The sequence below is a fragment of the Marmota monax genome, unplaced genomic scaffold (genome assembly GCF_021218885.2).
Source record: "Marmota monax isolate L192 unplaced genomic scaffold, Marmota_monax_Labrador192_F-V1.1 WCK01_AAM20220418_F8-fsc00018, whole genome shotgun sequence".
NCBI lineage: Eukaryota > Metazoa > Chordata > Mammalia > Rodentia > Sciuridae > Marmota > Marmota monax.
In genome coordinates this window covers 24678844-24705214 of record NW_026692201.1, presented here as the reverse complement: position 1 = coordinate 24705214, position 26371 = coordinate 24678844, and the positions used below count along the sequence as shown (strand labels likewise).

General features: G+C 31.5%; 1 protein-coding gene across 2 annotated transcripts in view; it reads left to right on the top strand.

The window, feature by feature from the left end:
- Chd1 (chromodomain helicase DNA binding protein 1) overlaps positions 1 to 19521 on the top strand; it is a 70203-nt gene extending 50682 nt beyond the window's left edge. Inside the window, exons 26-37 of one of the 2 annotated variants that reach the window (XM_046428979.2) lie at positions 578 to 708; positions 1138 to 1276; positions 1455 to 1605; positions 2647 to 2769; positions 3737 to 3865; positions 4313 to 4576; positions 4915 to 5055; positions 9748 to 9926; positions 13935 to 14031; positions 15163 to 15214; positions 15759 to 15969; positions 17766 to 19521. In XM_046428979.2, coding sequence (XP_046284935.1) covers positions 578 to 708; positions 1138 to 1276; positions 1455 to 1605; positions 2647 to 2769; positions 3737 to 3865; positions 4313 to 4576; positions 4915 to 5055; positions 9748 to 9926; positions 13935 to 14031; positions 15163 to 15214; positions 15759 to 15969; positions 17766 to 18111 — 1963 coding nt within the window. In that variant the 3' untranslated portion in view covers positions 18112 to 19521. The remainder of the gene's footprint in view (positions 1 to 577; positions 709 to 1137; positions 1277 to 1454; positions 1606 to 2646; positions 2770 to 3736; positions 3866 to 4312; positions 4577 to 4914; positions 5056 to 9747; positions 9927 to 13934; positions 14032 to 15162; positions 15215 to 15758; positions 15970 to 17765) is intronic. The other variant, XM_046428988.2, reaches the window with a different exon arrangement.
- Positions 19522 to 26371: the final 6850 nt, after the last annotated feature.

Here is a 26371-nt window from a genome sequence, read left to right as displayed (position 1 = left end):
GTTGGTCATATAAATATTCTTTGTCTTTTGTTGTAGCCAACCCTTTCTGAATGTAGAGCAGCAAAGACTCAAATTAATTGACTTTTTCCTCTTAAAAACTTTAAAAATAGATATTATATTTTCTTTTGAGGCAACTAAAAATGCAATGAAATACATGCATAATTATTTTAGATGGTGGAAAAAATGTCTAAGTTAATTTTTCTTTATGTTATCTGTTGCATAGTTTACTCTCACTTATAATTGTCATAAAACTTTTGTATTATTTAAAATTTGATCAATTTGTAAAAAAGATTTTATAGAATTGGCATATGATTTTCAAATCTGTATACCTATTATACAGTTTTCCAATTAATTTTCCAATTGCTCTGTAATGAGTTTTCAGAATTTATTGTCTTGGAATATGTAAACAATTTGTATTTCTACTAAATTATTCTAGGTTTTTTTCATGTTTTAAACTAGAATTTATAAGACATTTATTAGAGTGACATTTTAATCTTAAAATAGAAAACTTGGTTTATCACAAACAGTGCTACATCATTTAACACATATGCCTGAAATTTGTCTTATTTTGATACAGATTAGATGCAATTGCTCGAGATGCTGAATTAGTTGATAAGTCAGAAACAGACCTCAGACGATTAGGAGAATTGGTGCATAATGGCTGCATCAAAGCTTTAAAGGATAGTTCTTCAGGAACAGAACGAACAGGTAACATTAAAATGAGTGATTTAAAAGAGAAAAATTAAAGTTTCAAGATATACTTTTTGAGTTAGGTGTTATGTCTTAACTTACCTGTTTATTAGTTTTAGAAGATGCTTTACAAGACAAAGGAAGGACCTGAGTTAGAGGAAATGGAGAACAGAATTCCAGTTTTGAAGGCAATAGAATCTATCCTTTAGCGTCCCTGATGTATTCTGACTGGGACACAATGTCAGAAATTAATTACATGAAATACAATTTGAATCTACATCTGCCAGATTGTAATGATTGGTTTATTATATATAGTGAAAGTAAGGTTTTTGTCAGTAATTCCTTTCTTAATGGTATAAATAATACTTAAGTAATAGCACATATTGTTTTGTATTTTGTAGAATTATGCGTTATATGTTTTTCTATACTCTTATCTAAAAAATTAAGGTGGGAGACTTGGAAAAGTGAAGGGGCCAACATTCCGAATATCGGGAGTACAAGTGAATGCCAAGCTGGTCATCTCCCATGAAGAAGAATTAATACCTTTGCACAAATCTATTCCTTCAGATCCAGAAGAAAGAAAGCAGTGAGTTACTTTATAAAATTTTTGTTGTTAAGTAGCTTTGATATGAAGGTATGTTAAGTTTTTGTGGCATTGTTGGCTACTTTTGGACCAGGATTTTTAATGACTGAAATATGTTTTTCAGAATTAATTTTCTAATGTCAGTTATAAACATGGAAGTAATTATTAACTTTAATAATAGGTATACAATCCCATGCCACACGAAGGCAGCTCATTTTGATATAGACTGGGGCAAAGAAGATGATTCCAATTTGTTAATTGGTATTTATGAATATGGATATGGAAGTTGGGAAATGATTAAAATGGATCCTGACCTCAGTCTAACACATAAGGTACTGTATATCTCTTGACTTTGTTGGCTTTAATTTATTCTAATCTTTTAAATTATTATGGAAATAAACTAGGAATAAGCAGTCAAGGCTCTGGTTAGTTGTGTGCTCATGGCTTCTTTAGAACTTTGTTTTCATGAAAGGATTAAGTTTAAACAAGTGATTTCTGAGTCTTTTGCCATACTTCTGGAATTATATTTTTTTTTTAAGACAGGTATAGACAGGTATATTTTCCTTTAGATTATTGGGTTAAAAAATCTTCTGTTACATCATTAACTTATTTGAAGACAAAAAACAATCCTTAAGCTGTCAAGGTTTTTAAAAATATGTATTTTTAAGTTTTTAGGTGATTTGATTCTACTGTGTTAGGTAAACGAATATCTTTGCATGAAATGGAAAACACTGGAAGTATTTTTTTTTTTTTTGGTACCTCTTTAAATAACTACTAACTTTTAGATATCAATGCTTTATCATTTGTTCCTATTAAGGAAAACTTAAATGTCAAGATTTCCACTGTGAAAATTTCCTCAGGAGGTCACCTTCTAAATAGGTGGTACTCTGTATTCCAGGAATTGTTATATATATATGGTGTTATTGAGAGGAAGGGATTCTAAGGATAATGTAACATTTAATAACAGCAAATGTTAAATGCACTTTTTTGTATATTTGAAAGAATTTGTAATCAAACTTTTCTGTTTTTATTTTGAAAGGTAATAACAAGGGACTTTTTTTGAGGCATATTTATTTAGGATTCATTTCTTAGAAAATTAAATTTTTCCTGTGGTGTAGATATTTTTTAAAATGTATATTGAATGAGTCATTCCTATAAATACTAAAATTTGTAACTTTAGTGAGTTATTATATTTCTTAAAATGGTTAAATATTTTTTACCAGTAAACTTTTTTCACATTTTTTATTGTTGCATGTAGTTGTATACATTGATGGTATTTATTGTTACATGTTCATACCTGCACACAGTATAATTTGGCCTATCACCAATAAGCTTTTTATGTTATTTAACCTGAAATTTAATTGCTTTTTCAGATTCTTCCAGATGATCCTGATAAAAAACCACAAGCAAAACAGTTGCAGACACGCGCGGACTACCTCATCAAATTACTTAGTAGAGACCTTGCGAAAAAAGAAGCTCTGAGACTTTCTGGTGCAGTAAGTTAAAATTGAGATGCTTAAGAGTGGTTTACTTTTCTTTTGTATAAGGTAAACCTAGTTTATTGACCATCCTAGACATGCATAGTTTTTCTTTAAAGTTTTATTTGAATATGGTAATGTTTTCCTTTAAATTATTTCACCATATATATTAAAACTGATGAGTTCATTTTTTTCTAGTATTTGGATAGGGATTAAAGAAAATTTGTTAGAGTGTTGAGTACTCTTTGAGAGGTTGAGCCAGGGAGCTGTTTTATTGGAATGCATTAGACTTTAAGTAGTAGTACCAGAGGTCTCTGACCTTATTTATGTGGAAGCTCCAAAAAAAGACACTAAGAAGGGGATGATTGGAAACTTAAAGCAGCCATTAAAAGTTTACTTATGACTACAATAACTACCTGGGTACTACTAAAACTGATTTTTAATGGTATCTCTGGTACCATTGAATTTAATCAAGGTTGATAATAACCTAATTGTGAAAATCCACTTATATTACTCATTCCTGTTTTGTTTTGTTTGTTGTTGTTGTTGTTTTGTTTGAGTACTGGGGATTGAACTCAAGGGCTCTAGACCACTAAGCCACATCCCACTCAAATTACTTGTTTTTTAATTTAGAGACAGGTTCTCACTCAGTTGCTTAGGGCCCCACTAAATTACTGAGGCTGGCTATGGACTAAAGATCCTCCTTTCTCAGCCTCCCAAGCTGCTGGAATTACAGGCGTGTACCACCACGCCCGCCTTACTCATTTCTTGGCTAGTATTTATTAAAGTATGGGTGGGGTATATATTCTAACCTTTATATTTAGTATTTTTGAAGTTTTTAAATAATGAAATCTCTGGGCCAGGATATAATAACATGTACCTAGCATGGTCAAGGTCCTGGGTTCAATTCCCAATGCTGTAAATGATAAAAATGAAAAATTTTTAAAAATTTGGGTTTGGTTAAAATAAAAAATAATGTTTTTAGGGAGGTTTAAAGAGAAGAAAAATAAGAGCTAAGAAGAATAAAGCAATGAAGTCTATGAAACTGAAAGAGGAAATAAAGAGCGATTCCTCTCCCCTGCCTTCAGAGAAGTCTGATGAAGAAGATGATAAGGTAAAAATGCATTTTTAGAACAGTAACATTTTCTATGGAGATGGGAACGTGGCATGTTTTCAAGTGTGTTACATTTAAAAATTAAGCTAAGGTCTGAAATCTTACTTTTTAAAAATATTTTTCCCCTCGTGGTGCATAATGTAGTCTCTTATAGAACAGAATTCTACCTATGCAGTGGATACATTAGATGCATAAAGCAAAGGTCCTTCCTTTTCAAACATTTGCCAATTAAATGAACTTCTCTCTCCTTTAAGGTTATTATTTGAATGGGACTGGCTTACTTTAGTTTATAGGAAGATAAACATTGCATGTATCTTTAAGGGGATTCTGGGTTATCTCCTTCAGAATCCACATACATGCAATACATAGTCATGCCAAAAAAAAAAAAAAAATTAGTCTTTGTCAAAATTCAGTTAGTAATACATTGGCCATACTTGCACTTTCTAGGATGAGATCACTTCTGTGAAACATCCAAATAAAAAAATTAAAACAGAAAGAGACAGTGAAGAAAAACCTGAGCCAGATGTTTGTATAAAGAAGGAATCAGAAGAGAAGAGGGAAGCAAAAGAAAAGGAGAATAAAAAAGAACTTAAAAGGGAGATAAAAGAAAAAGAGGATAAGAAAGATATAAAGGAAAAAGATTTTAAAGAAAAAAGAGAACACAAAGTAAAAGAAGCTATGCAGAAAGAAAAAGACATAAAGGAAGAAAAGGTATGCAATTCATAATGTAAAATTTAGAAAATAAACAATCAGCATATTTACATTTTAGGATACTAAATTGCATATCAGCCCATATAAGTCTATATAACTGAGTTTTTTAGAAGTATGTGTGGGAATATAGTAAAGGAGAAAAACAGGTTTGAACACATTTTAATGCCTTACATATATGGTAAACAATATAGGGTAGCTTTTTTTTAAAAAAGAAAATAGATAAAAATATTCAATGAGAATAAGCATGTGTAGGATAAATTGAGACAGTAATTGTTTTCTGAAAGTTTTAATCATTTTGCCTTTGCTGTTGGGTTTTTGTTTTTATTTTCTCTTTTCAGCTGGGTGAATCCAAGTCTGAAAGTAAAGAAAGATCCAAAAAATCTTCAGTGTCTGATGCTCCAGTTCATATCACTGCAAGTGGTGAACCAGTTCCCATATCTGAAGAATCTGAAGAACTTGATCAGAAGACATTCAGCATTGTAAGCAGTAGACTTTCTGATTATTAGCATTAATTCATGTAACATTTTACTAAGTTGCAATTTCACCTATGAAATTGAGCTATGAATTAGAAATGTATTTGAATGTGAGTTCAGATTGATATAAATAATAGATTTAAATTTTAGATAGTGTGCTAAAATTAGAATCAGTTTTGAAAAGCCTTTAATAAGGATCGAAGGAGAAGGTTTTAGAGGGAACCATTTTCCTTTAGCTTTGGAATTTTAAGGTAAAGAATTGTAAATTCTTAAACCAGTAGGTTTAGTATTCTAGTGTTTCTTCTCTATGGTAAAACATTATTTTTATGTCAGTTTATTAGAAACCAGTATTTTTAGAATAGATAATAAAAATGGAAATGTTTTATTAACAAAATAAAAGAAGAAAAAATTATATATAAAATATAAACCACAATTTTTTATTACTAGATTGAGTAGACCTAAAATTGTACTGTTAAATTATTGTGAATGTTTCTGAACACACTCACTTTCTGTACTTATTTTGTTTCAGACTGACACAGGTTCCCATACTTTATTTTTGAACAACAACAGATTTAAACTATACTAGTTCTACTTGCTAGCATGCTTTTATGTTACTCAAAGTAATTGGTACTTGTAAAGTTTTCAAACAGTGCTCTCCTCCAAAAAGCTCCAGAAACATGAAAATTGATAGTGATTTCAGTAGAGGTTATGACTGAATTCAGGTATGAGAGTAGAATGATAGAAACTAAAAAGTCTAAGTATAGAGCAAAATTAGAAAGAAGTAATAATTATAGAGAAAAGGACTGAGTAAGACAAGATAGGTATCGAATTTTCAGAGCTTGAACCAGGATTACGATATGCACATTATTCTAGACTCTTAAGGATTTATACTAGTTGAGCAATTAACATACATCACTGGTTAGACTGGGTTATTATCTTTTAGTTTTATCATTGTTGTTAATCAAATACTTTACTTGAAAGATATACATTTTTCCTTCTAACACTAAATTTGTGATTGACCACTATGTTATTCTTCTTGCCCTCTTTTCACGCTTTTTCTCTCCTTTGGATGCTGACTGGAAAGTACTGATAAATTCTCATTCTCTGTAGATTTTATGACATCCCCTACAATAGCTTTCCATGCTTTCCATGCTCTTTTAAACATAGTAGTTCCTACCACATTTTCACAGTTTTCTTGTTCTGTTAACAGTTGGTATCATTCCAATCACTGAGAATTTGGAACACTCAAAGTAAGCTGCTCCTATCTACCATTTATTTATTTGAGCCATATGTGCTATTTTTGGCCTTTCCTCTTTTTTTTTTAACAGAATTTTTAAAAAATTTGTTCTTTTTAGTTACACATGGCAGTAGAATGTATTTTGAAATACATACATGGAGTATAACTTGTCACTTTTGTAGTTGTACATGATATAGTTACACTGGTCCTTTGTTCATATATGAACAGAGAGACAAGTTATGTCCAATTCATTCTACTGTCTTGCCCATTCCCATCTCTACCTTCTTCCTCCCACTATGACCTGTCCCATCTGATGAACCTCCCCACCTCCCTTTTCCTACATGTTGTAAGTCAGATCCACATATAGAGAACATTCAACCTTTGGTTTTTGGGGATTGGCTTATTTCACTCACTTAGCATTATAGACTCCAGTTCCATCCATTTACTGGCAAATGCCATCATTTCATTCTTTTTTATGGCCGAGTAATATTCCATTGTATATATGTACCACATTTTCCTTATCCATTCATCTATTGAAGGGTACTTAAGTTGGTTCCGAGTTTAGCTATTGTAGATTGAGCTTCTGTAACCATTGATGTGGCTGCTTTGCTGTAATATGTTGATTTTAAGTCCTCTGAGTATAGTACGAGGAGAGGGATAGTTAGGTCAAATGATGGTTCCATTCCAAGTTTTCTGAAAAATCCATACTGCTTTCCAGAGTGGTTGCACCAATTTGCAGTTGAACCAGCAACTTATGAGTGTGTACCTTTTCCTTAACATCCTACAGTGACCTTTCATTTTAATCTCTTCTGTAGCCTCATGCACTGGGATTCCTTTTCTCATTTTTAAGGATAACCTTTTTATTTGTGACTTTAATCAAGCCTCCCTATTTTCTATTGACTTTTTTTTTTTTTTTTTTTTTTAATTCTCTCTATTGGGTGGGAGTGAAGAAGATAAAACTCCTCACTTGAATCAGCTCTCCCTACTCTATATACTTAATTACTGTGTAAGGTAAGATTGTTCCTCTAGCTTCTTTTCTTTACCTACATTTCCTCTTGAGCTTTGTAACTTTCAGGACACTGCTCAAATGAAAAGTTTTCTTCTGTGCACAATGTATGAATTTTCTCTTCATTAATTTTCAAATGATCTTTTGTATATCTTGGAAATGAAGAATGGAATAGTTTTAAACATGAACTCTGGAGCCAGACTTTCTAGGCTTACACTGGATTATACTTCTTTTTAAGGAATTCTGTTTTATTGGGAACTAGCTCTTAATAAGAAATTAAACACTCTTTTCTTGTTCTTTATTCTGTTAGATATTTGCCGTATTGGCACTTCTTGATCTTCCTTATATTTCACTGATTTGTTTCAGAAATGATAGTGTAACTTAGTGCTAAGTTAAGAAATAGAGGATTTGAGTCATTTGACCTGGGTTTGACTGTTGTCACCTTGTTCTATAAAATAGATAGAAAAGGACTATTGTCAGGGTTGGATGCGATACATTTGAAGCAAAACATAGCCTTTAGTACCTAAAAAGGACTTTGTTAAGTATTATAATTTCTCCATTTCCTATCTTTAGACTTTAGCCTTGGCACACATTTTAGTCATCTATCCCTTTCTTCTCTGTTCATTTTCAAATTAGCAAATTCTTTTGGCTGTATACACAGAGACATCTCTAAATGTTCTTACTGCTTCTACCCTTCCCCATCTACCTCAGTTTTTATTTCATACAGTAACCAGAGAGGTTTTTGATGGTTATCGGTAGAGTCATACCATGTTAATTCTGCATTTCAGATTCTCAAATGGTGTTTCCATCTTTTTCAAGATAAAAACAAAAGTAGAGCATCTGGTTAGCTTCCACCATCCTGCTATCTTTCTCTCACTTGGTTCCAGCCACGTTGGTATTCATTTTCTTCTAAACATATCAAACAGATTTTAGGACATTTGTACTTACTCTCCCCTCTACTTGGAATGTCATAACATTTTAAGGTGTCTTCTCAAATATCATCCTTTCCTAAAATCTTAATAAGTTAGGAAGCTCCTTGCTCTGATTTTTTTTTTTTTTTTTTCAAATCAAAGCTGTTACCATCTAACTCCCAATGTTTTGCTTTTTTTTTTTTGTCTCTCTTAAGAAAAGTCCAGGTTTCAACATCACTGTCGGACTTACTGCTCTATTTCCTAAAAATAGATAATGACAGGAGTATAGCTTGTACTTAATATATATCGAACAAATTATTTTCTAGCAAGGTATAAACTATCATACCAAAAATTGGAAACAGAGCAACTATGGATAATGCTAAAATTATGTAGGAAATCAAGAATTTTCGCTTTTTTTAAAAAAGGCATTGGGTGTAACTGAATTCTAGTTTGAACCAAAAGAATACATAATTCTAATGATACTTAACCTATTCTTGACAAAGAATGAAAAACTTCCCAACTGATTCACCAGTAAAACAGAATACAATACTCCTAAGCAAATCCATACCAATACAGTGGCCCTTTAGAGTGGTGGAGTAAGGATTTCTTTTTTTAATAAATGGCATCAACTAAATATGTTGTCTGACGTTAGCCTGTCTTCTTAGAATCAAACTAAATTGCTCCTCATGTATAAATTTGTATGGATATTTGTTTTTATATTTATACTCATAAATTTTATCTACAGCTTATCCTTTTAGTAGCATTTTTATTCTGATTTTGGTATACAGCCATAGTTTCTGTTAGTGTAATAAAACTGAATTATACAATTTTTGATGTCTCATCATTTTACCATGTAAGTAGTTATCAAGGAAAAGCTTAATCTCCATCACCCATCCGCTATTCTCCAACACTCAAAATATAAAAGTAACAAAAATTATCATTAGTTGGGTGTAGTAGTACACATCTGTGATCCCAGCTACTTGGGAGACTGAAATAGGAGGATTATGAGTTCAAGGCCAGGCTGAGCAACTTAGCCAGAACTTATCTCAGAAAGTTAAAAGGGCTGGGAATACAGCTCAGTTTTAGAGTGTTTGCCTAGCATGTGTCAAGCACTGGGATCAATCCCCTGTACCACCAAAAAAAAAAAAAATTGTTGCTTTGTCTCAAAGATTTGGATTATACAGCTTATACAACCTGTATTATATAAAAATCCATTTTTTTTTTTTTGCATTTTACTTATAATTATTATAGGTAAGTTTTACTCTGAAATGTATTACTCTTGCCATCTCTTAGTATTTTCTGTTTAATTCTACTCAGAATGGGGCACTGTAGTATAAAAAACAATTATTTTTCAGCTGAGTAAATTACAAAGCTTTTGCTTCCTTAAAGATTGATTTTTAAATAATGAAAATCTTTGTATATTAGTTGTGATTTAACTGCATATTTTGCCACAAACATTGCTATATTTACTCACGTAAATATCAATGAAATAGATCTTATTGAATTCATGTTTTTAATAAATTTATATCTTTCCCATTTTTAAGTGTAAAGAAAGAATGAGGCCTGTCAAAGCAGCTTTGAAACAACTTGATAGGCCTGAGAAAGGCCTTTCTGAAAGAGAACAACTGGAGCATACTAGACAGTGTTTAATAAAAATCGGAGATCATATTACAGAATGTCTGAAAGAGTATACAAATCCTGAACAAATAAAGCAGTGGAGAAAGTAAGTGACATAACTTTTCAGGAACTGGGCAATTTATAAATTTGTAACTATTTTGTGTTTTTATTTTTCTACCTCTGAAGATTAAGTGACAAAATAGCATCTAAAGAAGTAATGTGAGAGAATGTTTTAATTTTCTCCCTTTAATTTCAAAGCATTTTATTCATGAATGGTTATTTATCTATCATGATAAGCTACAGGTGGCATCTCTGCTTTTAAATAGGAAAAAGAGGTATTCATTTTAAAATAAAAGTCATTGCATTTTATTTTAAAATTTCTTTGCAATTCAGCAAATTATTCTCAATAACATCTTTAGAAATCAGTGTGCCTAAAGAATTTATTTTACATAAATTTAGCAGTTTATCTTCTGCATATGTATATAAAGTCATAAAAATTAAAATATTCCAACCAATGTAAAATGTAAACTTCTATTTTTTCCCTTTACTTAAAAAAAAAGATGGAACACAGTTTATCTTAATGTTGTAAGTCTGAGCTGTGATACTATTTTTATTTTACAAATCACATCTAAATGATTATCAGATCCAGATCAGAGTTAAAATTAAACCCAACTTCTAGACTTAATTAGGAAAGAAGACTGGCACATAACTGTCAGTGATGTCAGTTTGTTGACTTATTTGCTATATGCATTGTAGCTATATATCAAAAACAAAAAGTGTAAATAACTTACTGGAGAAGCTTTAAGGATTAAAATTTTATATATGTATATGTGTATGTCCATTCCTTGTTTCATTTCCTTTCTCGTAAGTTCAACTAGAACCCATTTATAAAAAGAAGCTAGGAAGTTGATTATAATAACCATTAGGCTTTGTACACAAATACAAACTGAAATATAATGTTTAGAAAAACCAAATCCATGCATGGACAATAATAATAGTAGCCTAAATTTTTGCATGTATGAGATCTTGGAATGATTGCTAAAGTTGGCATCAGAAAATGTGCTTAGTGTCCCCATTTTTTACTTTGTAACCTTAAACAGTTATCAGTATCTTTGAGCTCCACTGTTATCTCCAGATAACATCTGTTATCTCCAGAATGACATCTGTATTCAAGCCCTTTTTAAACTGTGAGGCACTGTATGTTTTTTCAATTATTTCATGGTAAATTTGATTGTATCATGATGAATGAGAGACCATGATCCTAAAGTACACAGTGTCTGACATAATCTTTCATTTGTAAGTGGAATATAGACACATAGCAGTTTGCCTTTATCTGCAGGGTATATGTTTCAGGACCCCTAATGAGTGCCAGACACCAGGGATTGTACTGAACCATATGTATTCTAGGTTTTTGCCTGTATATAGATAACTACATTAATGTTTAATTTATAAATTAGGCACAGCCTTTTCCATCTTAGCTCAGTACTTGTACTGTATCTATAACCAACAAAAGGAGCATGTTTTTTTTTTGTTTTTTGTTTTTAATCCCCTGCACACTTTCACAGATACAAGATTGGTTCTTACTCTTGATCTTGGCAACCTTAGTGTATGATTTTTTTTTTTCTTTATCTGTTGAGAACTTTAACCTTTCACATAAAAGAAACACTTTATGGCTTCTTTTTCTAAATTGGCAGCATTCACTTTGGGGGCCATAAAAAGGTTACTGGAACATAAGCACTACGTTAGCTCTGCAGTAGATCTGAAAACCAAATTAGTTACTAAATGACTAACAGGCGAGTAGCACGGCATGGGTATGCTAGACAAAGGGATAATTCACATCCCACGTGAGATGGAGTAGGACTGGGACCAAGTAGGATGGCATGAAATTTCATCCTGCTACTCAGATTGGCTCAAAATTTAAAACATTATTTATTTTTTAAGATTTTTCCATTTAATATATTCAGACCATGGTTGGTTGTGGGTGACAAACCTGTGAAGGGGGTGGAGGGGGGCTGTTGTGCCATAAACAGAATTATTCCATTCTTCTCAAACCTTATTAATTCATAATGTTCTCCAAAGCCTGGAACCCTAGAAGAAGAGAAATGCAAGGAAGTTCAGTTATGTATATTAGACTTAAAGAATTTGACCATATTCCCCTTTATCTATTAACGTTCAAGATCTAAAGTTTAATTTGTTCTGTTAAATGGTTCCCAAACATAATCTTGACTATTGTTTGCTTACCTTTCATGAAACTGGAAAAATAAAAGACAATGCAGTCATTATTCCTGATGCCAAATTTAGCTAATTTAATAGTGATTAATACAAGTAGATGTTATTTCAGATTTAGTTAGTTATTAGGAAGTGAGGAGAGAGTCTTTGGAAGAAGAGAGACCGGTAGTCAGGAGCTCTCTCCCCGCCCCCCCCATCCCCAGTCCTTTGTCATTTTACCTCTAAAGGCCATGCTCCAGTCTGTTTTCTTTTCCAGATTGGGCAAATAATATTTTTTATTTTTCTCCCATTTCATTCTTAACTACATTGTTTCCATGTTCCTTGCTGTTAATTTCTCCTGCCACTTCCTGTCTCTGGTTATGTCCATTTCCCTTAAAGGGAAAAGGGAAACAGAAAGACCCCAACTGATAAATACTTCAGAGATTAAATTAGTTTTTTTTTTTTAATTATTTTTATTTTTGGCCTTGTCTGGTCATAACACCTCTAGTGCTTTTGGCCTAACAACAGTAATGTAGGTGATGTAATCAGAATCTAATTCCTGACTAGATTTTTCTAGAATAAAACATTTTTAAAAAGAAGTTAATTATGAATAAAAAAGTAGTTTAATAATTTTCTACCACCTGCTCTTGTGAATTAATTGTAGAATACAAGTATGTTAGAGATAGTCTGTAAATTCATTTGTTTTCTTAGCCAAGATTGCTTTTAAAAAACTTTAAATTATTTATGATTATAATAAACTGAAGAAAATTTTAAAACTTTAGTGCAGCTATACTTACAGAGAATATTCGTGCTTTCTGATGGAACCTAATATTGCATTTTTTTTGCTGTATCTGAAAATATAAAAAATATGTATTTAAGGCATACAATTTGATTATCTAATATACATATTTTTTAGGAAATCATCTCTAAAATTTTTCATTAATTACTGATGCTGCCTTTGGATGGGAAGAGAGGTCAAGATATATACCATCCAGTACCTTAGAGTGTCTGATCCTGTTACTTTTGTGACCATAATGTCACTAAAAATGATAATTTCTGGACTGTGGTTGTAGCTCAGTGGTAGAGCACTTGCCTCACACATACGAGGCCCTGGGTTCGATCCTCAGCATACATAAAAATAAATAAAGGTGTCCGTCTCCAACTAAAAATATTCAAAAATGATTCTTTAAAAAATAACAATTTCTGCCAGGTTCAGTGGCTCACGCCTGTAATCCCAGCAGTTCCGGAGGCTGAGGCAGGAGGATTGAGAGTTCAGAGCAGCTTCAGATAAAGCGAGATGCAAAGTAACTCAATGAGAACCTGTCTCTAAATAAAATACAAACTAGGGCTGGGGATGTCGCTCAGTGGTTGAGTGCTCCTGAGTTCAATCCCCACTACTCCCCCACATCTCCCCCACAAAAACAACTTTTTTGTGCGTGTGTGTGATGCTAAGGATCAAAACCAAGGCCTTGTGCATGCAAGGCAAGCACTCTACCAACTGAGCTGTATCCCCAGCCCCCAAAATAACAATTTCTAATTCATTAAGACCATTTTGTTGAGAAGCTTAATTCATATCATCTGCTGATGTTTCTACACAGGCTGTTAACGTAACCCGATCTCATACAAAGTCTGTATAATAACACAAATCTCGAGAGTTCGTCCTTGGTTTGTTTACATATTTTGGGTCCATTTCAAATCAGGATTATTACTACTCTTCATTCCAAAATGAAGGGGTTTGAAAGAGAAATTAGAGCTGTATCATTAGAGTCTTCCAAAAATTAATCTTTTTAGACTTTGTCTCATTAATGGCTAATTTTACATGTATATGTGTTTTTGTCAGGGACTGGTGTTCTATGAAAAAGCTAAATATTTTCCACCAGAGTAATTTTATCTTTTTTTCTTCTAGAAACCTATGGATTTTCGTATCTAAATTTACTGAGTTTGATGCAAGAAAATTGCATAAATTATATAAGCATGCTATTAAAAAACGCCAAGAATCTCAGGTAAAATAGTGCATCATATTTTATTCTTTAATTTATGTCATTAAAGTCATGATTCATTCTTCAATACAGAATAATTCAACTAATAAATGTAGAAGAAATGAATGATACAGAAAAATCAACATTAGAAAATAACATCACTGGGTGTGGAGGTGCATGCCTGTAATTGCAGCTGCTCGGGAGGCTGAGGCAGAAGGAGCACAACTTCAAAGCTAGCATGAACAATTTAGGAAGATCCTGTGTCTGATATATAATTTTTTTTTTTCAGTATTAGGGATCGAACCCAAGGACACATTACCACTGAGCTGTGTCCCCAGACTTTTTTATTTTTTATTTTGAAAACAGGGTATTCCTAATTTGGTTAGGACCCTGAGTTGCCAAGTCTAGCCTCAAACTTGGAACCCTCCTGCCTCAGCCTCTGGAGTCAACTGGGATTTCAGGTGTATGCCATTGCGCCTTGCTAATCCTATCTCAAAAATAAAAAGGGCTGTGGGATATAACTTAGTGGTAGAATACTCCTGGGTCCAATTCTTAGTACCACAAAAAAAAAAAAAAAAAAAAAAAAAATATATATATATATATATATATATATATAGTAGGTAAGATCCACAGAAGGAAGTTGAAATTAATGGAATCACAGAAAATGACGGTACGCTTCAAAAATGTCAAAGTTGTGCCAATAAGACTAAGGAATTATCACAAAATACGCAATAACTAAATGTAACATGGAGTTCTAGATTGGATCCTGGAGCAGAAAAGAGACATTAGAGAAAATGTCAAATCAGAATAAAGTATATTTCAGTTAATAGTATTGAGTCAATCATTGTTAATTACTTGGTTTTGATCATTATTCTATATAAGATGTTAACTTTAGGAGAAGCTAGGTGAAGGACATAAGGGAATTTTCATTACTGTTTTTACAACTGTTGTGTTAAATATAAAATCTCAAAGTTGGTTTTAAAAAACAATCATGGGATAGATTAGAGAAAAAAGAAGATTTGTTAATGTTACATATTCATTTTTATGTCTTATGTGAAACTTTATTATCAGAATTTCCTTTTTAAAGAATTCCACCTATTCCTCTGTTTTATAGGGGTATTTGAAGGCATTTAAAAGATTCTTTTTTTATTTTAGCAAAACAATGACCAGAACAGTAACTCCAGTGCTCATATAATTAGAAATCCAGGTAAGTAAGCTTTACTAACTGTTCTGGAAGATTAAAAAAAATTGTCTTTTGGGGGGCTTTAATCAAATTATAAAAAGGATTGAGTCGTTCCAATTTAAAAGTACCTTTATATTGAAAATACTATAATTTTCATATATTTCTACATTATTAGATAAAAATCTATTAAACAGTAATGTTTTAGCTTATTATCTTTTCCATAAACCAGCCAACTTGTCAGTTTGTACAAGTTGTAAAATAATTTTTTAAGGTGAATATTTATTCTTTGTAATGTAACTTTGAATAATGTATTCTTTCTGTATAAGGGCACAAATATCTGAGAAATGGTGTGGGCCCTGTATTTATCAATTGTGAGGGTTTTTTTTTTTTTTTTTTTACATTTCAGAATCCAGTGACCTTTAGTTATGCTGCTTTTATAGACCATTTTAAAATGGTTTAACTGCCTATATTTGGGAAATGATTTTGTTTTGGCAGGAGTCATTATCTAGAAGTTGCTTTTACCACATTTTTTAAAGTCATTAACAAAAGTTGGACTTTTATCCAACAGATGTGGAAAGATTAAAAGAAAATACAAATCATGATGATAGCAGCAGGGATAGTTATTCTTCTGATAGACATTTATCTCAGTATCACGATCATCATAAAGACCGTCATCAGGGAGATTCTTACAAAAAGAGAGATTCCAGGAAGAGACCATATTCATCATTTAGTAATGGTAAAGATCATCGTGAGTGGGATCACTACAAGCAAGACAGCAGGTAAATTTGACAATTTACTTTTGAAATTTTGCTTATTCATATCCTTCTCCTTTTAATTAAACCATACTTGCTGTATTTGACCTATCAACCAGTTAATTTTCACACAGTCAGTCTAGGTCTTGTTCTGTAAATGAGAAAAATTGACATACAGCACTTTTTTGTTGTTAATAAGAACTGATTTTCTGTATAAAGTGCATTTTGGATTATAAAACTGAATCAAAATATGCAATGAGAGATGAAAGTTATTGTAAGGAGTTCTGTTCATGTGGCATTCATTATTGTTTAAAAGTACCTTTAAATTAAGAGGATATTTTATTTCTAATATATATCTACAATATTGGCTTTGGAGACTGTTGCCTCAAATACGTTTCAAAATAAAGTAGGGTAAAATAGAACATGATGAAATAACGGTTCAAATTTGGTGAAGGGAATTCTGCATTTCATATTTTTAAAAAATCAGAAGAAAAAAATAATTCATATGAATACAATGTAACGTTAAACTTAATCTCAGCACTCTGGTATAGTCCTGAAAGCAGGAAGTTTAAAATATGTATTATTTTTATTATTTGAAACCTTTGAAGAATAAGCAGCCTGAATATATAATAATAGCACAATAGCATTTACTCCTTTATTGGTAAAGCAGTGTTTTTAATCATTACTAAAAGTAAACTGGGCTGGAGTTCTGGCTCAGTGGTAGAGCGCTCACCTAGCATGTGTGAGGCCCTGGGTTTGATCCTCAGCACCACATAAAAATAAATAAGTAAAATAAAGGTATTGTGTCCATCTACAATTGAAAAATAAATATTAAAAAAAAAAAGTAAACTCAAAAACTTTAAGAATGAAAGTAAAGATCAGCAAGAAATTAGAAGGGCTGTGGATATAGCTTAGTGATAGAGTACTTGCTTAGCAGGCACGAAGAAGCCCTGAGTTTGATCCCCAGCACTAAAAAGAGAAAAAAAAAATTAGAAGACATTGTATTTAGTTATGCTCACAGCAGCAATTTCTTCTCTGAGAACCTCTGTCATACTAAACATAACCATTATAGAATGACTTAATATTAGAAAGGGGAATATAATAAAAAGAAAAAGGCATATTTGTAGTAATATATACTTATATATAATTTCACAGGCAATTTTGTATTGTTTTTAATAAGAACTTTTATTCAACCAAAAAACATACATTCAGTGTATTTTTTTAAACAAACATAGAAATTATTTCTCGTTAAATTACCACATTTATTTTTTAGCAAATTGCCACACGAATGGAGTAAAATCACATAATGATTTATGTGTTAAAACATTATAGACCAAGTTACCTTGAGGAAGGTTTTAATAGACTTCACCAACTAATGAAAATTATCCTTTATACATTATTTTAGACTGCATTCTAACATTTATATTTTTTTTTATCTTCAACATTCAAAAAAGGGTTGAATTTTAAGGTTTTTTTTTTTATATATATACTTGTTATCACTTTCCAACTTTCAGACAAGATGTATTATTACAAGTGATTCATAGTATAAAAAGTAGCAGTTTTCTTAAGATGGGCATGGGAAATTATCTACTGACTGAGGTACTCAGTATGGATCACTTTAGTTTTATGCATTAAATAATTTTCTCAAAGAGATATTTCCAGTAACTTTAAAGCTCATTCTTATAGTTTAATGAAATACTGAGATTGTATACAATTAAAAGCATGTTTTAAAATATTATTTTTGTTTTTTAATAAAATTATTTTTGAAACATTTAAATTTAAATTATTAGTTTGACTAAAAAACCTAATTTCTTTTTTATTAGATATTACAGTGACAGAGAAAAACACAGAAAACTGGATGATCACAGGAGTAGAGATCACAGGTCAAATTTGGAAGGAAGTTTAAAAGATCGATCTCATTCTGATCATCGATCTCATTCAGATCATCGGTTACATTCAGATCACCGGTCAAGTTCTGAATATATACACCATAAATCTTCCAGGGATTATAGGTATCACTCAGATTGGCAAATGGACCACAGAGCTTCCAGTAGTGGCCCTAGATCACCACTAGATCAGAGGTCTCCTTATGGCTCCAGATCTCCATTTGAACATTCAGTTGAACACAAAAGTACACCTGAGCATACCTGGAGCAGTCGGAAAACATAACAAAAACTGATGTTTTGTCTTTCTGGACTTTTCTTTTAGCCATATATCATAAACCAACACAGTAATTGCCTTACATGACTTGAAAGATATAAACAGATCTTCTATCAGTAGCAGTATTGTTACTTCTTTCCAGGATGCAAGGTCTATTATCCCAACAGAAGAGAAAATATTTTTATATTTAAGGATTATGCTGCACTGTGCTACAGATATTGTAGTACTTTTTTTTTTATTTTTTAAAGAAATGGAAAATGTTTACTATAACAGGGACCTCAACACTGCCCTCGAATATAGGCTGGATAAAACTGTTTTTAAGTCAGTGATTTTAGACTGACCTTCATTTAAATTATGTTTGTATATGAACTTTACTCTGACCTGTGATCATGTTTCAGGAAGGAATGAAAGAGAGTTCTTTTCTTAATAAAGAAAAAACACTCAAGGACTTTGTTCACTTTCCAAAGCTACTTGTTTACATTGTACATTGCGACCACCTTGCCGCTTTTCATCACAAGCTTGAATATTTAAATTCTGTACTTATATCTGTAATATAGCCAGAAATTTCCTGTTTGTGATCTATTATTATGCCTTTTTACAAGAAAAAAATGGCTGTAAATTATTGTAAATGTATTAAATGAGCTTTCCTTACTTTCCTTCCCCTTCTCAGGCTTTTTTTTTTTTTCACTGTTCCTTTCCCTACCAACTCAGGCCTTCTTATTAAAAAAACAAACAAACAAAAAAACAGTGTTAATAACACTTTTTAATGATTTGTCTTGATGGAATCATTGTTTAGAATGTAAAAAAATGGGGAAAGGCGCCACTTATTTCCATTAGTTCTCTTTTTTATATTGAATATTTTATTAGATACATGTGATGCCCCCCACCTTTTTTTCTTTTTTAGCCAATATTGTGTTTGTAGTTTAAAAAAAATGGTGAAATAATATGAAATCTAAACTGCATGCTCTGGAAACATTTTTTTCAGATGCATTTGGTTTAAAAGAGTAGGTGTATGAACACTCTAAGAATCCAAAACAGCCAAAAGTTATTGTAAATCCATTTGTTTTCCCTTTTCATGTGGGCAATAATGTCAAATGTGCTATGCAGCCAGGTTAACATTTTAGACAAACTTGATTGACTTTTAATATAAACTGTTACAATGCACACTGATTGTATATAAAAACCTTATATATGACAAATTAAATTTAAGAAAAAGGATATGTGGGCTCCTGTACTTTTCTCCTGCATTCTTATTCCCTAAAGCACTTAATCTTTTTTTCTCCCCCTTAAGTAATATTTAGCTACCAGAGAAAGGATATTTTGGTAAGCAGTTGAAAATTGGTAATGTGTAGTACTACAAATAATCAATTTTGAAGACTATGTACATCTTTCTATGAAATAAAACTTAGATCACAGAAATTTTTGTTGGACCATTTGGCTTTCTGCAGATAATATTTTAGGATGCCTTATTTATTCATAGATTTTTTATTTCTAGTATTCAGTGGGAAATTTTGAATCATGGCATACATTCATTCTTGGATGTTTGCTGTGATGTAACAAATTTGAACCTTACTTTTGACAAATGTAAGTATATGGACATATTTCTATAATATTCCTATACATGTCCAAATTGAATTGTTGTAGAAGCTGCAATCTACTAAAGTTTGTATATATATATATATTTAATATTTTCCTTTTATCCAGTCAGTTTTAAAATTTATATGATGTGAATGAAATAACACCCTCCCTTTAAACACAGATTATTCTTTTAGATATAGTTGCCCTGAAGAATGATGATGTGTTTGTTCCTGATATCTGAAACATAATATGAAGGAATAACTCCATAGTTTCTAATTAAATATGAAAATGAAGAAAGAACTCAGTGCTGACATGTTTTTTTAAGTTTTCCACTTTTCTCCACATTTAATATAAATAATTTTATTGCACAAGAGCATTTGATTAAAAAAATATGCTGCTCAATATATTAACACAGCTAAGGGGCTGGGGTTGACCTTTCTTAATACATTATTTTTTAGTAAGCTGTGACATTTGCATTATATCCTTTTGTGCAAATTTCATAGAACAGTATTGTATTTTTGGAAATAGAATGAGCTCTAGTTTTCTAATATTTCAGTCAACTAGCTGAGTTGAATGAAGAATCTAATACTAACATTTATTGATAGTAAACATGTAATTATTTGTAAAATGTAATTATTTAGGAAAGGAACAAGCCATAAATATGTTAAGAAACAATAGAGAAGAACATGAGTACCTAAACAGGGATCATTTTCTATAAAAATGCTTATTTTTTTGTCTCTTTCATGCTCATTGTGCTTTACTATTTTTATCCATTTGTTTAAGCCTGGGAGATTTTGCATAACATTGTATCAGTCAACTCTCCACTTTAATAATATGCAATAAATGATTCTTATTAAAAGCAATGACCTCTCTGCTTATAAAGAAAATATTCCTTATTTAGGGTATATAGTTTTAAGACTATGAAAGCAGGAGTTTGAATGATTTCCTTCATTAGTTTCAGGGTGTGAGTGGCTTAATAAACAACTGTCAGAATTTTATATACTCTAGATTACATGTGATTTTTATTAAAAATCTGGCTTTGTAGTTTTTGTAATAAAAGATTGGGTAGATTGTGTGCTAACAGATTTATACAGATTATCATTTTCATGTGATTTGTCAAGAACATTACATGAGTTATTTGACATGTCTTTTTTCTCTGCATGTTTGTTTCTGACTAGAAAATTAACTTTGGATCATAATTAATTGCTGTAGCTTTATAAATACAAAGACTGAAAAGGGATGGAGGTTTAGAAAAGCAACTAATTTTTAAATATGGGATTTTTGTTTTAGGCTTACCCAGTTAATATCTGAAATATGACCATATATTGGTAAATGGGAGATAGTTTTAAATTTTTTAGTTTATTAGCAAATAATATAATTTTTTCTGAATAGATCTGTACAAACATCTTTATACAGAAATATTTTTAAGCAGATTAAGTTCAAAACTCAAAAATATAAAATATTTACATATTTTTGTAGCACTGTATACAAGATTTTCAAAGAAGGAAAGTTGTTAAAAGGGAGACAACTGGAGAACAGTGCAGCAGTAAAAATATCTGGAGACATAACGTCAAAACTTCTGTATTAAAAATTCATAGGCCATTCAGTTGTAGATACTTGAAAGAAAATAATTCAATCAAAATTACATTTTTTTTTTCCTGGAAATGGCTAATAAGTGATCTTATAGTACAATTTATGTGTAGTTTTTCATTTTTAAATTTTTTAAAAATTTAGGACCTAATGGGTTGATTTCCTTATAGAATATCTTGGGAGTCCTTGTAAAGGAAGAGTGAAGGATAGGAAATCTTAGCTATGTATAAAGATGAAAGATGTGATTACTTAGGAAAGAGGACTTAAAAAAATGTTTAAGATTCTTTTTCTAAGTGTCTATAGAAATTCTCCAGTGGACCTTCATGTGCTAATTTTTCTACCCTAACAGAATTCTAGCTACTTTGTCCTTTAGTTAAAAACAAAACAAAACAAAAACAAAAACACAAGTTGTAATATGAAGAAATATTAGTGGTTTAAACTCACAAATGAATGAGATATTCTTAATTTCATGGTCCACTCTACATTTGAGTCTTGATTTAAATATTAAACTGAAGGAATAAACAGTCTGAAACAATAATTCTACTAAAAGGGCTAAGATACTGATTGCATTGGTGATAAGCATAGTTTGGAAGAAAATGTCGCTTTTATTGTAATTGCAGTGTTATATACTTTTAGGCTTTCTTCTATAGAATGAACTGTGGAACTGAGCCGCCCACTGTTTACATTTTTTCATCTGTTTACTTCTCAAATCTTAAAGCTTTGTCTATGGTGTCCTAGAGTTTGATGGACTAGGTGGAGGTGGTTTTGTTTTTTGATTTTCTTAGCTTGGATGTTGTCTCAATTCTGTTTACTTTCCGGAGGCTGTATTGCTATCATATGACTTTTGATTTCTGTCCTTGTTTCAACAGCTTTTTTTTTCTTTTTTGTGCTGAGTATCTTTGCTTATAAGCACACCCCTGATCTCATCTCCACTTAAGTAATAGCTGGTGGATATCTAAAAATATGTAAAACTAAACACCCCTTTTGCACCAATAACATTAAAATGCCTTCCCCATTTTTTATTACGTCTGACCTAACTAAGGTACTTTTCTCTCAGCTGTTTCCAGTCTTTTTGAATCACTACTGCCATTGCAGCTCTTAGAACATGGAAGAATCCTTCTGGGTCAGCATTGTTCCATTAAAGTGTTTGTCTGATTTTTACCAAGCTGTCACCTCCTTTAGTTCACAGCTCAATTGTCATCTCAAATTAGTATCCTGGGTCCATCATTTTTAAACCCCTTACCTTGCTTTTTTTCCCCTAGCATTTCACCACTCTTACGTATTCTACTAGACCTTATGTATTTTGATCATTTGCCATTGACTACCTCCCCAGTAGAATGTAAGTTCCATTAGAGCAGGGACTTTATTTTGTTAACTCACTGCTTTATCCCCAATACCTAAAATTGGATTTTTTTTCATTATTGTGGTGTTTTTCTCAGAAATGCCTATGTCCTATAAATGCCAATGTTGCCTGTCTTTTATCTTGCTATTGTTAACTTGATCCATTGGTATTATTAGTAAGTTGCATGCCTTATCAGTATCTTCTGAATACTTAAGTCTTTTTACTGCCTTCCAGTTTTTAAATTTTGCTGATAAAAATCACCTGGGGTGCTTGAAACATATAGAAATGCTTAAGTCATTTCTAGAAATTAAAATTGGCAGCAGGCAGGGAGAGACTCCAATTAATTTTTTTTTTTTCATTTTGCAAAACAGGGAATTGAACCCACAAATTTCTTCCATTGAGTTACATCCCCAGCTCTTTCCCTTTTTTATTTTGAGACAGGAACTCACCAAGTTGCCCAGGCTGACATTGAACTTGGGATCAACCTGCCTTAATTCTGGAATAGCCTGGGTTACAGGCATAAGCCACTGAGTCTTACCAATAGTGTATTTATTTTGCTGACTTAAATAATCAATACAGAAATTAACTTCATTGTTACAAAGAATATACTTACATATAAACGAAGGATTGGTTTCAATAACATGGCTATTTAGGAAATAATGGTGATGTTATAGACATAATAGGAAAATATAAAACAATTTGATTTGTCTATCCCTTTACCCTTTGAAAAGAAATTTATTTTTAAATGGCTTGATACATTATCTTTTCCTACTCACACCTAAAGAACCCATCTTGTAAAGACCCTAATACAATAGAAACATGTTGCATTTCCAATGTTTTTAAAAGTAAAATTTAAAAATTACCATCTAGCCAGGCATAGTGGTGCCCACCTGTAATACTTTGAAGGCTAAAGCATGAAGATCACAAGTTAAAAGACTAGCCTCAGCAATATGGCATGACCCTCAGTAACTTAGGGAGACCCTGTCTCAAAAATAAATATTACTGGGGATGTAGCTCAGTCAGTGATAGAGTGCCCCTGGGTTCAATCTCAAGTAGCAAAAATAACCAAAATAAATCCTCTTGCTTGCTGTATTTTTCACATTAAAAAAAATCAGATCAAGTTTACATAAGTTAAATTCATCCTTTCTAAGCATATAGTGTGATTGGCTTTCACAGATTATACAGTTGTGTAACATTGTATTTATGGTACAAAATGTTTCCATCACTACTAATGAATTCTGTTTCTTTCTCCTCTAACCAGCCCCTGAAAACACTGATATTTTCATATAGATACTACTTTATCCATAATGTCATTTAATATATTGTCTTTTGAGTCTGCCTTTTACTTAACATAATGCTCTTGTTCATCCACGTTTTTGCATTTAACAGTAGTTCATTCTCTTACTGCTGAAAATATACCTTGTATTGGGTATGTTACAATTTGTTTATCCACTCAGCAGCTGGATGAAAAAGTTGGCTTTTCAGTCTTGGCTATTATGAAAATGGTATAAACATTCATGTACAATTCTCTAGGTAAACATGTATTCTGATTTTTCTTGGGTAAATTTCTTGAAATAGTATTTTCAGGTTATGTGTTTTACTTTATTAAAAAAAGAAAAAACTGCTGACTTTCCCAAGTTGAACGTACCATTTTACATTCCTCCCTCTTATATATGAGAGTTCTTAATTACTCTATGTGTGAGATTTTCTGTTGTCAGTTTTTAAAAAACCTTTAAAACCTTAGCCATTCTAATAGTAACTCACTGTGGTTTTAATTTTCCCTAATAACTAACGATGTTGAACATCTTTTAATGTGTTTATTTGCCATCCTTTTCACTGGTATGTTCAAATTTTTTCCAATTTTATGAAATATAATTATTGATACAACTCATTAGTAAACTTTGCAAATATTTTCTTCTAGTTTGTGTTTTGTCTTTATTTTCTAAACATTGCTTTTAAATGTAGAGGTTTTAATTATTAAATTCTGTTTATCATTTTTTCCTCTTTTCTTTGTATAAATGTTTACCTAAACTAAGGTCACACACGACACTATAAGGATTATACTTTTGGGGGGTGGAGTGGGATTGAACTCAGGATACTTAACCACTGAACCATCTCTTCATCCCTTTTTTTTTGCTTTTTATTTTAAAACAAGAGTCTCACTAAGTTGCTTAGGGCCTTGCAAAGTTACTTGATACCTGGTCTTAAATGCCTCAGTCATTTAAGTCTTTGATTAATTTTGAGTTTGCCTTTCATGTATAGTGTGCAGTCTGGATCAGTTATAGTTTTGTTTGGATATGTATATCCAGTTTTTTCAGCCCATTTGTTGAAAAGACTGTTCCATTGAATCTCAATTTCACTTTTATTGAAAATCAATTATATATATGGGTCTGTTTCTTAGCTCTCTATTCTGTCCTATTACTTTGCATTTGTCTTTATACCAACACCACACTATCTTAATTATTAATGCTTATAGTAAACCATAATCAAAATTATTTTAGCCTTTCTAATTTCTGTATGTTTCCACATTTTATAATCAAATTTGTCAGTGTCTACCCAAAAGCATACTAGGGTTTTGATTGTGATTGTACTGGAAAACACTGATAATTTAACAGTACTGAGATTTTTCTTCCTTTTTTTTATTATTTATTTTTTAGTTGTAGTTGAACACAATACAATGCCTTTATTTCACTTATTTATTTTTATGTGTTGCTGAGGATCAAACCCAGGGTTCTGCACGTGCCAGGCGAGAGTACTCTACCACTGAGCCACAATCCCAGCCCCTTAATACTAAGATTTTCATCGCATGAACATAGAACATTATTTTCATTATTTAGAATTTTAAATTTCTCTTGGTGTGTTGTGGTATTTCAGTGTACTAATCTTGCTTCTGTTCGTATTTTAGATGTATACCTAAGTATAAATTCATATTTTTATGCTATTGTAAATAATTTTATGTGGTTTTTGAGAAATCATTTTTTGGATGTAACATTTTTTCTTGACCTTACTATAATCACTAATTAGCTCTAATAGGTTCATTCTAGATTCTTAGAGGTTATATTTTATTTGGTTTGGCTTTTTTGTGGGGAGGGGGGTACAGTACTGAGCATAAATCCTAAGGCCTTCCATGCTAGGCAAGTTATCTACCACTGAGCTACATCCCTGCTCCTTTTTATTTTGAGAGGATCTTGATAATTTGCCCAGGCTGGCCTCAAACTTGGAAAAGAATGGACAATTTGCTGTGTGGGATAGAGGAAGTTAAGAATTCATTATTTAACCATTATGTTTGGTGTTAACTGAAGGAGTTTATTTTTTGTAATGCTCTTTATCTTAAGGACATTTTCTTCTAATTCTAGTTTGCTGAGAAAAGGAAAATAGTATTTGCATTTTATCCTTAAAATAATCCTAAGTGATTGTTTATGGGATATGTTTATCTGTTGCACAACTTTTCAAACTATAGATTCAGATTATAGGAGTGCCATACTCTTTTCCTGTTACATATTGGTTTCTCACAGTGCTTGCTTTTTATCCAAGAAATGACCAAATAAGAGCTTTATAATGTGGGATCTAATGTTGAAACTGAACTGTCTCAAATTGACACAGGGATGTTTTCACTGCATTTGTGACCACAAGCTGTAGTCCACATTCAGCCTTTAAGAATTATTAAAATTTACCTGGTTTATACTTACCTATTTTAAGCACTCTTTCTGTCATGCTGTGCCTCCTTACTGTAGTTTATGTAGTTCTGTAGTACTGTAA